Source organism: Micromys minutus (genome assembly GCF_963924665.1).
Source record: "Micromys minutus genome assembly, chromosome: 2".
NCBI lineage: Eukaryota > Metazoa > Chordata > Mammalia > Rodentia > Muridae > Micromys > Micromys minutus.
The window spans coordinates 56411946-56428504 of NC_137971.1; the positions used below are offsets into that span (position 1 = coordinate 56411946).

Consider the following 16559-nt stretch of genomic DNA (forward strand, 5'->3'; position numbering starts at 1 on the left):
TGGAGTCCCTTCCAATGGCTTTATGTTCCATATATGCCCTATGTAGGTAGCTCCACACCTCATGCAGCCTGCAGCTCCTTCTAGCATACCCCATGTTGCCTGTGTTTCCAACTGCCCCCAGCAGGAGCCCTGGCACACCTTCCACTAAGGACATGGCTTCTGAAGAAGTCTTGTCCACAGTCCATGTGGCTCCTGAGCAGTGGCCTCTGTGCTCAGCTGAGGAACTAAATAACTGCCTGGCTATGTTAATGTGGCCAAGGTGGGTAGTGGATCTGATTTAAGGTTTTCCCAAAATGAGAAGCTGTGGGGCCAAGCCAGGCCTGAGAAAGCACACAACTGCAGGCCGCATGGCTGCTGTGATCTTGCCCAAGCAGATGGTTCTGGAAGGGCATCAGAGGAACAAGCTGGGGCCCAGGTCTGTGCCAGAAGTTTAGATAAGACCACAAGAGCTAAAACCTTTGGGAAGGGCTGCCCTTCACCCAGGGTTCTGGCCAGATCAGAGAATTCAGGAAACTGAGGCTGAGCAGCAGAGTATGGACTGGCTAAGTGGCATGTCAGACCTTGCCCTAGCCTGCAAGTATGGCCCTCAATAGGAACAGCATGAGGAGTGAGGGTCCTGCATTCCTGTGCCCACCCTATCGTCCTAATAGTGAGTACTTTCCAAAGGAGCTATCTCACCATGGGAGGAGCCACGAAAAAGGATCCATGCCTCTCAAGCAGTGGACATGATTAGGAGTGGTTCCATTGCCCAGACAGATATAAGTACATAGCACTGACAGCCCGCCAGACACAGCACATACCTGGATGAGTGAGGCTGCAGCTGGAATCTGCCGGTTGAAGTGCTTCTGCCTCTGCTTCTGCTGGACCTTCAGTGCAAACCCAGAGCCAAGGATGCCCTGGTAAGGGACATAAGGTGTCCATCGTTACACCAGCCATGCTGGACAATGCCTGTGTCCAGAGGACAAGGGTCCCAAGGAAGAGCAAGAAGTAAAAACATCTGGAGACCATGCACAATGCCTGGGGCTGTGGCCATGCAGGCACCACCAGAAGGTGGGTTTGAGACAGCAGATGCCACATGAGGGTAGTCTCTAGGTTCAGCCCATCCGGCCTTGCCAGCTGAGGAGGCAGAATCCATTTCTCAGGGCTGATTCAACATGAAGCTTAGTTCTAGAAGAGACCTGAGACTCTACACATTTCTTGGCATCACCTGTGGGAAACCGGGTAATTTAGCCATCTGCCTGTGCCCCTGGAGCAGAGGGACTATAAGCCTAGGGGAGTGGGAGTTTGAGGCTGTCCTCAGCAAGAAGCCCACAGCTACTGTAGCCAGGGTGGCCAGGGGCAGTAGGAGCAGAGATGGAGTACTGCCTCAGCAGCTGGGGACCATGGAAGGTACACACACTGTGTGTCATGACCCATATCTATGTGTTATACATGTGTATATAACAGACATTCAAACACACATCATCTCCCTTGTATTGCAGACTCATAAAACATAAATAGTATATGAACATAGAACATGTGCAAATATAGGTATATACATGACACACATGAAATCACAAATACACACACATATACACATAAACAACACATATGGTAAACATGCTATTCAAATGTAATACAGGCACTTATATATGTAACACGTGTATACAGTATATAAACACAACACGTATAAGACATATCTATAATGATATACACAAGTAACCAGTGTATGTCCCACTTAGCACACATGTGTAGACATAGGTTTGTAATGGTTGGAAAGGTCAAAAGGCAGACTCACTCATGGTTGCAGAGCAGACATTCAGATTCTGCTCCCCTGTACCTTGCCACTTCTGTGAAGTGCCAAGGTTTCCTTACTCTACTTCAAGGAATGCCCAGGAGTTGGGGCAAGGGTGAGTTAGAAACAAAGGAGAGGGATCTTAATGGGTACCCACCGCTGGAAGTGCAAAGAAGGATATGGCGAAGACAGAGAAACAGGAGGCGATGGTCTTCCCAACCCATGTCTGGGGTACCTTATCCCCATAGCCAATGGTAGTGACTGTGACCTGCAAAAAAGAAGGACTGCAGTCAGTGGCTAGTGGGTTGAGAGCCTCAGAAAGGATAACTGCCAGCCCCCAACACAGTGGCTTGGTGACAAGAGAGACCAACTTAAAACCCTGCCCACCAGGATAATGAGGCATAGTTCTGAGAAGGTACCAGGAACAGTAATATAGTGAGTCACTTCAAGTTTCTGAGTCTCCTAAGTCCCTCAACTCTGATTATCACAGATGGTACAGCCCTAGGGCTGCAGACAGCTTAGGGTGTTTAGGACATGCAAAGAGCTCAGAGCCCACCCACAGGGGCCAGACTTCCTGCCCCATTCCAAGGATCCCTTCTCCTGACCACCAAAGTTGCAGTATACTAGACCCCAGGAGGCCGGAAGTTCCCACTGAGGCCAGAGGCCCACAAAGCCCTAGGATGGGGCTGACATGCTACTTCCTGCCACTAGCCCAGCGATCCAGATGTTTTATTTTTCCTTTTCAGAGAGAATAAGACAAGGCTCTAGCCTTCTTCTTGGTGGGAGAGCAGCGTCCAGGGTATGCAGTGGGACCATGGAAGTGAGGGGCTGCCCTCCAGTAACCCCCTGCTGACATCTAAGGTTTGCTACTGGGGCCTCTGATGAGGGACACGGGGGGGGGGGGGCACCCTGGCTGTGCCTAATTGCTATGTCACACCATGAGGCTGCCTTGGGCCTGCTAGGAGAACAGTGTGGTTACATTCGCTAACACACAGCCATCAGGGCCACAACACACTGTCCAGATCAGCCCTTCAGTTAAGGCAGGTCAGTGTGATGGGTGAGCCTGCCCATTCAAGGTCTTTGTAGACTGATCACTCTAGACACCTAGAGTGTCTCCCCTTGGGGGCCAGGTAACACCCAGTCAAGACCTATATGAGAACCTCTAAGTGAGCCTCTGCCCAATAGAGTCAACAAGGATGGGGCCTGGGGAACACCATCTAACTGAAGTGAGGCTCAGAGAGGAAGCCACAAGATCCCCATCCCACCCCCAGCCCACTGCCATCACTACCCACTCCATTTTCAGATGGACTGCTGTGGACCACAACTGTTCCCCAGTGGCCACCAAAGAGGGAGGGGAAAGCAAAAGAGGCATGGGAGTCCGAAGTTAGTACATTATATGAGCGGCCAGAGATACAGCTCATGGCATAGGCAAGCACTCTGACCAACTACAGTAGGGGAGCAGAGGACAAGGACAGCAAGAGCAACCCCACAGTGCCAAGTTTGTCACTCTGGCCAGTATGTTAACAGGTCATGAAGCAACAGGTCAGATTTTCCTGAATGGCAAACAACATAGCAGGCCACAGCTGAGCCCAGGCCACCACTGGTCACTCCTGCAATGCTGCACCATGCTATATTGGCTGAATCCTGGTGTTTCCCCACAGCTGCCCACATGAAATCTTCCCCATGAAATCCTCCCCATAAAGGAATCCACACCCTACACGAACTGAAGGCATAGCAAACCATTCATGGCTGCACCCTTTAAAGGGACCACCCTGTTCTACCTATGTGGGCATAACAGTTATAAACATGCCTCACATGGAGACAAGGACACTCGTTCACACTCTTATACACACGAGGAAACACGCACCACTGACTGAGCTGAGGCACCTTGAGGGTGCAAGTACACATTGCATAAGTTCACAAAGGGTTCTAGAGGTTATACCCAGGACTGAAAGCCAAGGCACATGCTGTCCAGACATCTTTTATGCACACACACCTGAAACCACTCATAGAATATAAGTTGAAGACAAACCGCTCCAGAGAATGAGGGCATAGCTGCCAGCAGGCTGCTGAACGAGAGGGCTCAAGGGAGCTGAAGCTCCTTACTAGTAGTGTCTTCCCAGAGGGCGTGCATCCCACATGTGAGAGCTGGCCCGCAGCTGTCTTCTCTAGGGAGCCAGGCCCATGACAGGTTGTGAAAGCAGACCTGGGCTGGAGCCAGCAAGAGTTCAAGATCATCTGGGATATGTGGCTTATTTGAGCCTAGCCTCGGCTATATGAAAGCCAAAAATGGGGCAGTGGGGGGAGGAAAATGGGGGAGAGAAAGGGAAGGTAGGAGGAAAAATAGGAAGGAAGGAAAACATCTACAAAGGTGGAGGGAGAATAGCCTAGATGGCAATCTGGGAAGATAGGTGAATAGAGAGGAAACTCCTACATAGGTTTAAAAAAAAAAAAAAAACCCTGAGGCCATGCCTTTTCCCTAAAGGCTTAGCTGGCCCTCCACTCCTTGGGTCAGTAGGAGGAAAGGCCCAGTGCAGTGGTCTTGAGTGCTGGCCAGCCCTTTGTTGGAGGGCACCTAACTACCAGGACCCTTTTCTTTCTTCTGGCCCACCAGAGAGCTCCTAATCTAGTTCACAAGTCCTCTCTCCCAGGTGGTTTGTCCTTGACAAGTTGTTTTTCCCCAAGTCACAGACTCAGCAACTCAGGAATGGGTCATTTTATACAGCTGTTTAGAGCTTGTCCCCAATGGCCAGATCTGCAAGTGTCTTGGGCCAACGAACAGAGGGGACCTTTCAAGGACCCCACCAACAATAGGTCACCTGAGCCATACACACTTGAGTTCATAGATTGCTGTCCAAGTGACAGAACTTGTCAGGCAGGCTCTGTATGGGTCATGGCCCCTCTCATCCTCCTTGAACAGGCCCCTGTATCAAGGAATAAGTGACTGGGAAGGATTTTTCAGAACTAGTGGTCCCTAGTCTCCTCCTTTTGAGTCTAGAGGTGGCCTGGCTGAGAATCTCCAACCATAACCATTCCTGGAGCTCACTTTCTGCATGTTCACTGACTTAACTCAGCTATATCCTTTAACTAGATGTGCCCAAAGAGGCTAGGTGGCGTGCCCAGAGCTCCACAGCTGATGCTTGGTGGATGTGGGAGGTGAGTCCATCTTGGGTTCTTGGCCTCACACTGTGTCATACTTGTCATCCTCGTACCTCATGTTTCCCTACTTCCTGATGCTGTTTGCTTCCTCCCGGTGAAAGGGTTTCTGGGAAGCTCTATTCCTGAGTCTTGCACAGGCAACTACTCAATGGCATAAGCTCAACCCGTGTATCACCATCACCTAACCTGCTAAATCTGTATAAGAAATCTAGGCACTGCTTACTGAACAGCAGACACAAAAAGATGGACATGCTTCATAGAGACTCGTCATGTTGTAAGGTGCAACTCTAAGGATTACTCCTCCTTGGGAAGAGCTTACTAGCAAGGGGCCTGGCATGCCTTCAGCCTTTGCTGCATAATTCTCATAGAACCTACACAGAAGAGGAAAGGACTTAGTGCTACCAGCCCTGGCTGCTGCTCCGGCCTTGGCTTCTCCATAGTCAGATCAATCCAGAAGAATAATGCCTCCCACGAACAGTTCTGTGGGGCGTGCATGTGACTATCTAAGAGATCTCCTCACTCTAAGGCCTTTCTAGCCTGACTCTGCAGGATGCAGTCCAGCCTGGGAGGTGGGAACTTTCCAGAGCCTCCAGGTGAGGAATGAAGAGCCGTCAGACTGGGTTTTTTTAAGAGACTGAAATACAGGGTGGGGTTCCAGCCTGTTCACTTGAAGTTCTGTATTTAGCCACTCAGGGTAAACAGAGCCCAGCAGCCGCCTGTTTTCAGAGACCCCCAGGCATTAAACAGAGGAGCCCGTGTTTGCAGAAAAGCCGTTTTCCTGCACTCAAACCGTAATCCAAACAAATGCATTCTGTTTCGAGGGTAAAGGAAAGTTTGAGGGGCTCCTCAAATGCTTCACAGCCATACTTGGATATAATATTAGGGGGTCCTGGGTTCCAGGGATCTCACACCCATGTGGGTGTCCCCTCTGGAGGAAGGGGATACAGTCTTTTAGGTTTGCTCTCCAGCTGGAGGAAATCAGTCTATAAAGATGGAGCCACCCCACAAAATGCTGTCTGGATACCTACATTCTGGACTTATCTGTGTTCCCCATATGGCTTACCCAACCCCAACCCAGACTATGGTTTTATTCGGAATTACAACCTTCCTTCTGGGTCTGCTGGGTGGACCCTAATCTGATGATGTAGGTCCATGTGAAACACATAGGAGCGACATAGGATCCTAGGGCTACCAGAAACCAGACTTAATAATAAAAGGCCCTTCCCAGAGCCTACGAAGTGAGTGTGGCCCTGCCCACGCCTCAGTTTCAGACTCTGGTGTTCAGAGCAGAACAGGACATACTGAATCCACCTATTGGCAGTGGACAGGCTTTCCTGCCCCTCACCACAATCTGCTTTACTTGCTCAGTGAATAAGCACTAGACAGGGGAGGACCATCAGCTTCATCAAGGGCTCTGCAGGCTAACATGGTGAGAAACATTCCTACCTGTGCAGACACGCCTCTGTGCCCAATGCCCATGTCAGTGTACCTTAGGGGAAGCTAGTCCAGCTCTCAGGGTCCAGACAACATTCTTTTAGATAGAGTACGGGGCTTGAGGCCTGGTCTGGGAAAGGAACAGCAGACAGAAGAGGGGTCTGGTGTTTAAAAAATGCTCTCACCTGAGGGTGTGCACATAACCCCCACATTAAACAGACGAGGAGCCCAGGGGCAGAGTCAAGTGGGGCCATACTTCCCCTGTGGAATGAGGGAGACAAAGGAGATGACTGTTCATTGGCTCAGGGCTACAGAGCTCTGAGCCTGTCCGCCCTGCCCTTCGGCACTCAAGTTCTGATTACCCTAGAGGTGCCAGGAACACAGCCTTGGGCTGCTCCTACTAGACAGCTGCAGAGACAGGGGTACTGGGGGGCCCTTGGGCAGCCAAGGGCACAGGGCCTCATGGGAACAATGGCTAGGCCAGGGTGTGCTGTGGCCGAGGCCTGGGCTGCAGCTGATGGAGTAGGCCAGAGTACTGGTGCCAAGCTGGGCACAAAGGGGCCGTGTTCCCGGCCGGCGGGCGGATGTTTGCACAGGTGTGGGAGTGGGGGCGCCTTTCTGCTGAGGGCTGGGGGGCCAGGGGCTGGGGAGCTGGGGGGCTGGGAAACAGCTCCTGCAGGAGGCTGGGAATGTAGGCAGACAGCATCTAGGCTGGGCACTGCTAAGGCTGGGTATCACTTATCAGTCACACTGTTGGTAGTCATCCATTTACTTCCTGCTGTACCTCAGCCAGCATTGCCCATCTCCCACCAGAGAAATCTGGTTTGGAGTAGCCTGCTCCCCAACCCCCGTGCAGGCCCTGCTACCTCCTTGGGATGTGTCTTCTTTCTACAGTCAAGCTTCCTAACTTTCCCATTGAGTTTCCCTACCAATCCTGTCTGGTTCTACTATACTAAGGTGTCTGGAAACATTGGCCCCAAGAAGGGTGGGTGGGCAGCGGCTGAACCTGGGGCCTGTCCCAATCTGGAAGCTTCTCAGTGTTTCCTTACCTCTCAAAGCTATTTGGAATTCTGGAAACTTTCAGGAAATGGCCTGATTCAGCCAATGTTAAGAGGTCTTGCTCTGTGCCCTGCTTCCTAGGGGTACCTGGGAATTGTAGGAATATGTGTGTATTCAGCCTCATGTCTCAACCCCAGTCTAGAAGCTCTGACAGTAAACAGGCCTCAGAGATGCTCATTCCTTCTTAGGGTATTTAAGGGTGGGGGAAGTATTTAGGCCAGGGCCCGATGCAGCCATTACCATCTGAATCAGGATCCCAGAGTCTGTGCTGTCCCTTTCGATTGGCTGTCACAGTCCACCCACCCTTTTCACTAGCCTAGTGAGTCCCAAAGTCAACAGATTGAGAATGCTGGTTGAGATGGTGTTGAAGTCCAGCCATAGCAGCTCCTCCTGGTATGATGGGATAAAACATTTAGACAGTCTATTGCCCTCGAAGCTGAGGGGAAGAGAGAGTTGGAATAGAGGGTGAACCATTAGTTCTCTGAATTGCATGTTCCTGTTACATTCTTGTGTTTCCTGCAGCTCAGGGGGTCCCAAAGCTCATGGTTGAACAAAGCCCACTTCCAGAGGAGGACATGAAGGCCATGTAGCAGCTATCCCAGAGGCTTTTGTGTGATGAGCAATGGTTTCTAGTTCATGGAGTATATAAGGATTTCTTCAGTACCATCCCTCACTGGAAACACCTCTCCCTCCTCTGCCTGCTAGCTGACATCTGAGGACACACACACACAAGCACACACACACACACACACACACACACACACACACACACATACACACACATCACTGCCCTGTACACAATATCATCATACCTTGGGACATTCAACCCTAGCATGAGAGGAGTTGCCCTAACACATGAGGTTTATGACCATCTTCATGACCTTAGGGCCCAGCTGTCACTCACACTACTGATGCCTGGGGCAACAAAAGCCTTTCCAGACCTCATATCCAAAAGTCCCTGTGTCTTTCTCTTAGCTGGCAAGGGTTGTAATGGTATTATGGCATTGCATGTCTTGATTTCTGGCACAGGTGTGCTCTCTGGGTCAACACAGACACCACAAACATGCAAAATATACACTTGACCCCTTCCTGCACTCTCAGTCCAGGATCCCTCCAGGGTAAGGATCACCACAAGGTTGAGATACAAAGTCCCAGTTTGCAATCTCCTGTCCCATCAGCCTTCCCTTCCAATACAGAAGTTGAAAGATGATAATGTTCATATTTCAAGACAGATACCAGAGAGCACTCACTGTGGTATACAGGGGGCCCATTCTATATGCTTTAAGTGCACATTTTGTGGTTCAAAGTTTTAAAAACTATGGTTAGTAGTCTCAGAGGAAAAAGCAAAAATTTTGAGCAAGTTGGGTTCACTATTCTAATCCCACTGCCCAAGTCCATGTATCTCCCACCTGAGACCTCAGGTAAAGACTCCAACTTACCACCCCCCACCATAGAGCATCTGCGTAGCTGCCAAACTCGATGCGGCCAGATTCGTTCACTGCATCTTTCTCAGCCAGGTAGACAAAGTAGGAGGAGAAGATAAGACCCAGAAAGCCAATGTACAGGGTGGTGATCAGCTCCTAGGGATAGATAACACATCATCCATGGTCACATACCCTGTGGTCTACATGAGTGTGGTAAGAGGAGTCCCTTGGTAGAAAGTTTCAGAATTTGTTGTTAGAGCGTACTGTGTTGAGTGTAGCATATTATACACCCAGAAATCACCTAACCAGAGTAAACTCATTTTTGCAATTCTTGAAAGTGGCAGTGAAGAAGTCTCAGCTATTACCTTGAATCAGCCACTTGGGTCCATGCAATCTCCCTTGTACCCACGACAAGATATGGGTACTTAGAGCCAGCCATCCCCAGCAGTCTGTCAGACAAAGAGTTCCCTCTGGAAGGTATCTGAGGTACCACCCTTGATTTCCTATGTTTAATTTCGGAGCTTCATAAACCTGTCATTCATCTTACATTTTCTACAAGACCCAATGGTCTTTTCCCCAAGTCCAAGTAAAGCATCTCTATAGTGTTGACAAACCAAGTATTCTGGCACCATGAATGTGAAATAGGTTCAGGCTGGAAAGGCTCTGGGATCCTGGACCCTGTCCTCAGACACACGTCTTGGTACCTGCCTAGCCCTGGCCCACTCAGCTAGGGTCCAAGTGTTACGTTATCACCACCTTTGTATCCTGATTTTATAAGTCTCCAGCCCTCCTGCTATAGCCTGGCCAGTTTCTGTTCTGCCCATACCAGGCCTACTCACCTGCCGGTGAATGAAGACTACAGAGCCCAGGAGCCTCCAGGTACCACCCTGGCGATCAACATGCAGCATCCGCAGGATCTGAAGGAAGCGGATACCCCTAAGAAGCAAGAAGGAATGGGTCAAGAGGGCCATGGTAGTCACGAGCATTTGCTTCCTATGTTCTGCTCCCCACCAAACCTCCAATGGGTAGAGAAGATACACACATGGCACTTTGTATTGGAGCCATCTTGCTTCTTACTGGTACCTGTGACCCCTGTCTCCAGGAGCCCTTCTATATGGCCTTCTTTGGGGAGGCCTAGGGTCACCCACATGGCAACCACACAGTCAGGCTATCATCTGAGTCTTAGAAACTAGGAAGTACTGGGGTCAACCTTGAACCTAGGGTTGCCCACTGTCTCAATACTGTGAACTGTAATCACCCTACCCCTGCCCCACACACCATTTAAGAAACAGGTAGAGGGAAGGAAAGACTACAGCTTAGGAAGAGAGGGTTCTGTGGTGAGTCCTTTCTCACAGGAAGAAGTGGACAAGCCAACATACCTGATAGCTGATGTAGCGAACACTTGCCCTTTGGAACCCACACAGAGGACAACCATAGAGGCTACAACCACAATGAGGTCTGTGGGAAGAAGAGGAGGTCATTACTTTTGGTATCCAGGAATCTGGGGAGGGTGTACCCCCACCCATACCTGAGATTGTGCCACAAAAGCAAGATGGAACCCAACAACCAAGGGCACAGAAATAATCTAGGGGGTCTCAGCTCATGGGGACTCTCTGGGGATGACTGTAATGGGGATGTCCTTTCAGACCCATGAGTGTGGAGTGGAGTATCTGCAAGATGGGTAGGCAGGACTCACCAATGATGGAAATGGGCTTCCGGGCAAAACGTAGCCGGCCCCAGATGCCCACGTACTTGCTGCGGCAGCCTGCAGACCAGAGGCGGACCACATACTCTGTCCCAAAGAACACCACAAGGACAATCTCCTGAGAAAGAAGGCAACAAACTTGGATCAGAGGCTACCACCACTCATGCTGAAGCACCAACTTCAGGTTACCGTGCCACAAGCCTCTGCTGAGAGACAACCAAGACTAGCAGTCTCAGGTATCCTGTGGTAACTCATAGGTACTGTGAGTATAACACCTGTCTAGAGAGGTCAACACACTGAGCCCAGGGACACAAAGAGTAGACACTGGTCAGCTGCTATTCACTAGGAAAGACTACACCAGGGTCGGGGTATATAACTGGGTCTGGCAACACAGTGCTGACATATATGTTGTCCAGCTTCATGGAACCCACAGAGCTCAAGTTCTGTGCTTGGCTCATAGCTCATAGCTCTGCCTCACACTTGAGACACCATACCCACCATCTGTGGTCTTTACTGAAGTCTGGGTACAAAATTCTCCCCAATCCATCCAGAGGTAGTAGAAGGAATAAAGCAAGGGCATGGGCAGCATTGGGTGTGGAACAGCTCTCCTAGTTCATACCAACCAGGCCTCTCCCAATGTATCCGGCTTCACTTTGAAGTCAGAGTGTGCTGAAAGGAAGGGCTTTACAAGCTAGAGAAACCCAGGCTATCATCCAGGTTACTGCAGTGGATGGACAGATTGACACAAAGGTGGGTGGATAGAAGAGGAAATAGATGAATGGACAGACAAATGAATAGGTACGTGATTGGATGGATAGATGGATCAATGGAAGAGTAGATGGATAGGTAGATAGATGGATGAGTGAGAAGGTGGATGGATGAACAGACAAATGGATGGACAGACAGATGGATAGATGAATGAGTGTGTGTATCGATGGTTCGTTTAGTAGATGATAGAAAGGTAAATAAATAAATGCAGGTGACTGGTGTGTGAACCAAGTTAAAAAACAAAGTGGAGCTAATAGCTCTCTCGATAAAAACAACAGCTAGACCGAGGGCTCCTATCACCCGACTCAGCCTCTGACCATGATTTATAATTCAGCTAGTAGCAGTCTTGAGGCCTTCCCAGTCTGTCACAGCACTGGGTAAGAGCAACTGTACTGCTTTGTATTCACACGACCTTGACACAAACTGAAAGGACAGTTGCTGGAGGTCTGGCAATCACCAAGGGAGAAGTCAAAGTGAGCCTGCAGACTTGCCTTTGATTGGTGAATAGCCTCTCCTTCCCCGACCTCCACAATCTGCCTCTTCAATAAAACACCCAAAGACCTGTCACATGTACAGCATCTGGAGGGTGAGGCATTGGCTGGCTTGCCATGGAATAGTGATGTCAGAAGGCCTGGTTTGGGGTACCCATACTCTGCTGCCAGCCTCAGTTCTCTCCCAGATCTTGCCATAGGGTTATTGTCAGAGACTGGCTGTCATGAGTGAGAATCCCCTTCCTGCTTCCTCCATCCCTGCGCAGTTCAGGTCTGGTCCTTGGCCTGCTGTGGCATGAAAATGTGAGTAGGTCATTGTAAGTGGGTGATGGGAGGGTTTGAAATAAACATGCATCCATGTGAACTACAGCCCATTGTGTCCCTTGAGGTCTCCAGCCCTGTCCCAGACCTGTTCCTCAGCTCCCCGCCAGCCTTCATTGGTAAGAGGCCCTTGGGGAAGGCCTGGGGTGAGGAGGTGAAACCACTCCCACATATGTTAGGGGACTGTGTAAAGCCACAAACCCGAGAAGCCACAAAGCATTGTGCTACTCAGGCCTGCTTCCAGCTGGCTCCCTGCCTGCCTCCCTCAGGAGCCTGGCCCTGGAGGGAACTTCCTCTTTGACGGGTGACACTGGCTGGCCCTGCCCCCACCTGTCTGCTGCTGGAGAGTCCACCAGAGTGGGGGCTGAATACTACCCATCGTATGTAAATGCTTTTAATTAAGACAAAATAGTAAACCACCTAGCTTGTGTTTCAGGCACAAGCAGTGACTGATGAAAGGCATGAGCTTGGGAGAACATAGATCTGTCCTTGTGAGAAAAGTATTTGGCCTATGAAGTGGACTCATTGGGAATGTGTGTGTGTGTGCGCGTGCGTGAGAGAGAGAGAGAGAGAGAGAGAGAGAGAGAGAGAGAGAGAGAGAGAGAGAGAGAGAGAGAATACCAGGGAGGAGTCATAATCTCATTCATTCCAGTCACTGTTGAATGAATGAATGAATGAATGAATGAATGAATGAATGAATGAAGAAACAAACAATCTGAGCAGCTGGGTTGCAGGAATATTGATTCATTTTTGCTTCTTGAGAACCTGGGCCTGTAGGGCTGTTGTCCAAAGGACTGTGGCCAACATGAAAAACATACTCCTAATCCCCACCACAGGATATGACTTCATGGGAGACAGCATGCCTGACCATGAGAAGCCCCAATATTTAGTTACAGTGCTAGCCCAGGCAGAAGGCCTTTGTTCCAACTCCACGGCCATACATCACTTAGCTGGCTGATCATCTAGTGCATTTTTCTCATTTGCAGATGTTTGTCATTACTCAAATATCTCCTTAGCAATGGATTCTGATGACTACAGGTGCCCCCTGACCTAGAACTTGGAGGGAAATGCATTTTGGGACTGGCTGTGTGAAACAGCAAGACCTCCTTACGCAAATCTCCAAATCCTATTCAGCATGTGGACACAGTGTGAAGCCTGAGATTCAGTGGACTTGAGCCCCTTCATCCCCTGAAAATGTCTGGCTACTTATGTCCAGGGCAGGCAGGGCTGAGTTAATCAGTAGGCCTCAGGGGCTGCTAGGAAAGGGGCTGAGAAAAACAACCCTGTCCTAGGTACGACAAAGCCAGATCCAGTGTTTAGACAGAGATAAAATGGTTATCAGCAGCTTTTGCACGTATGCTGGAGATAGGAGGGGTAGCCTTTAGATCAAAGGTCACACTTGGACTCCAGTGAGGGATTAGCATTTAGCAGTAGTATGAGTCTGTAGGAGACATACAGTGGGGACAGTTTGATTCAGGTAACAACACCCTAGTCCATAGCAGGGTTAGTGGGGGCTAGCTTAGCCCTTGTAGAACAGACGACAGGGTTGATGCCAGCTGTGGTTCTAGTACAGTCACCCCCTGCTCAGGCAGGGCCAGGCCTAAGCTCACCTGTTTTATAGACACAATCCAAGTACAATCCCAGTGTTGAATGCGAGGCCTCAAACTTCTCAACAGAACACATAAATACCTTTTACCCCCACCCCCATGCCTGCTCCTGCTGTCTACTTGAGGTCAAAGGTTATAGGCTACCACCCAAACGATCTCATGGCCCAGTGCACCCAAAAGCTTCCCTAGACACTGGCATATCACATCTTCTGGGTTCCCCATTTCCTCAGAGACTTGCTGTGTGGGATGTACTCTCTTATCCCCCACCATCCAACCCCTTGCCTATTTAGGTCATCCCAGCACACCCAGACCTTGTAACAGCCACCTAAAAAGCTAGAATGCTCCCCCACCAATAAAAGTACCAGCCCAATGTACCCAGTATTGTCCAACTCCCCAAAGGGCCTCCCAGAGGAATCCACATGCTGCCAGAACCAAAGACTCAAGGTCAGGGGACATTGATGGAGTGTGGCCCTGAGCTCTGTCCCAGAGATATAAAAGAAAGGGCTGTCCTTGGGCCAATGAGCTTGGGCTGAGACAAAAGGCAAGAGAACACAGTGGCCCCTCCCACCCTGACCATTGTTCTTTGGACTAGAGTTAGGCTGAATCCTGGCTGCAGAGGACTTTGTGGCTGTGACTCCTGTGTCAGGGATAAAACAGAAAGCATAGAGCATGCATCTTTTCCTGTACCCACCAAGACAGGACCACAGTGCCTCTTTTCAAACACAGGGAGGCAAGCCCATGAGATAGAAGAATGCCTGCCCAAGGATTTATGGGAGGAACAGACTGACTTGGGCCCAAGGCAGAGGATCTCACAGCAGGATGAAGCATCATGTAGCCTGCCACTTTGCCCATGTGCTGGTCCCAACCCATATGATGTACCCTCTGCCACACTCTGCTTATTTCCTGTGCAATGAGCATTGAGAGTTGTATCTCAGAGAAGTGAGTCACATAATTTAAAACCATTTTAAAAAACAAAGCTGCTAGAGCTGAGGCTCAGTTGACCATGTGCTTGCCTAGCATGCATGAAGCCCTGGGTTACATTCTCAGCTCTGTATAAACTAGGTATGGTACTGTATACCTGGACTCCCAGCACTAGGAGGATAGAGACAGGAAGATCAGATGTTCAGGGTCATCCCGGGCTATGTGAAAAATTTGAAGCCAGCCTAGATTAATGAGACCCTATTTTAAAATAAAAATACCAAAAGCAACAACAACAAATATTTTAGAAAGGCAGAGGACCTGAAGAGGCCGATATTTGGAGAAGACACACAACTGAGAAAGAATGTCCACAGTAACAGATATCCCATGTCACTAGCTGTGGAAATACAAATCAAAACAGATGCTGCTGTGTCCCTCTAGCAAAACACAGGCAATGACTGCAGTGCCCAAGGAGGCAGAGAGGCAGAGCTATCATACATGGCTGCCTGAGGGAGACACCAGACCCATGATCCTAGGAGCATGGTTCAGTGGTTCCCCAAGTCATAAAGCATGGAGTTACCACCCACTCAATTCTGCTCTAAACAAGGTTCTATCTTAAAAAAAAGTAATAACCCAGAAAAAATATAATTGTTGGTCTGGGAAGATAAAGTAGAGTTGGTAGAGCACTTGCCTGGTGTGCCTAAGGCCCTGAGTTAATCCCAGTATCACCCAGAAATACATCAATAAAAACAGAAAGACTATTTATTGTTCTAGAAAAAAAAAAAAGATCTTCCACTGGCTCAGTAATTCTACTGCATGCCCAGAAGAGAGGGAGGGCTTTGAGAAGCTATCTGTCCACTGTGTTTACTTTGGCAAAGTACGCAATAGCCAAAGACAATGTCCACCAAAAGGACAGAGAAAACTGGCTCCAGATACTGGAGGGCACATAATATTCCTTCAGAAGGAAGTATGCTCCAGCACAATACAGCATGGACAGACCTTGGGAACCTTCTGTTGAAAGAAAAGTCCTGAAAGATCCCACTTGTCCTATAACTGCAGGTCCCCAAGTTACCAAAGCCACGGGGACACAAAGCAAGATGAGGTGGCAGGGCATTGGGGGATGGTGGTGAGTGTTTAGCAAGACCAGAGTCATCTGTGAAGACGGAAAGTTCTCAGGGTACATGGTGAGGACTGCTACACAGTATTGTGAATGAGCTGCTCTCGGGCATGGCTGAGATTACCTCATGCATATTTTAGGAAGGGGAGTGGGGGCAAGATGGTTCAGCAAGTAAAGTTAAACCTGTTGACTCAAGTTTGATCTCCAAACTCACTCGATAGAAGAACAAAACTGATTGCTGCAAGTTGTCATGCCGAGATATGCACACATATCTGCGAAATAAGGAAATCGATGTAATAAAACAAGAAAAAGATAGCAAGGGGAAGACAACATAGAGTCACAAGGCTCACAGGATCTATGGCCTGCAAAGGACCAAATGGACCCTTGCCATAGCTTCCGTTGTAAAGATAAGGGAGACAGCGGTGGAGCAAAGGCAGGAAGCACCCAAGGACTTAGGTCCTTTGTAGTCTCATCTCATCACCACGATGCTGGAACACATTGATGCATGGGCTCGGTGGTATCCTGCGCTCTAGATCCTGACAGGGACATGTGGGAAGAGACACGCTGTCTCTGAAAACTTCAGTGGGAACTGAAACTTTTCTCATTTGATAGGTGGACCCTGTACCCCCAAAACTGGACCCAAGTGAGCTGCAGGGGATGCAGAAAACAAAAGCTTGGCATGACAGAATTGCTGACTGGCCAGGAACACCCACTACACATGTGCATCAGGTGCTGGCTAGTACCACAGCAAAGCAGAGATCTACTCACATTTAAGCCTGAAG

General features: G+C 49.4%; 1 protein-coding gene across 3 annotated transcripts in view; it reads right to left on the minus strand.

The window, feature by feature from the left end:
• Positions 1-16559, minus strand: part of KCNQ1 (potassium voltage-gated channel subfamily Q member 1) — a gene marked incomplete at both ends in the record, with an annotated part of 303863 nt that overhangs the window by 219053 nt on the left and 68251 nt on the right. The window contains 6 exons of one of the 3 annotated variants that reach the window (XM_080913599.1): positions 801-896; positions 1932-2042; positions 8866-9006; positions 9690-9786; positions 10230-10308; positions 10547-10673. In XM_080913599.1, coding sequence (XP_080769725.1) covers positions 801-896; positions 1932-2042; positions 8866-9006; positions 9690-9786; positions 10230-10308; positions 10547-10673 — 651 coding nt within the window. The remainder of the gene's footprint in view (positions 1-800; positions 897-1931; positions 2043-8865; positions 9007-9689; positions 9787-10229; positions 10309-10546; positions 10674-16559) is intronic. The other 2 variants (XM_080913600.1, XM_080913601.1) reach the window with 2 other exon arrangements.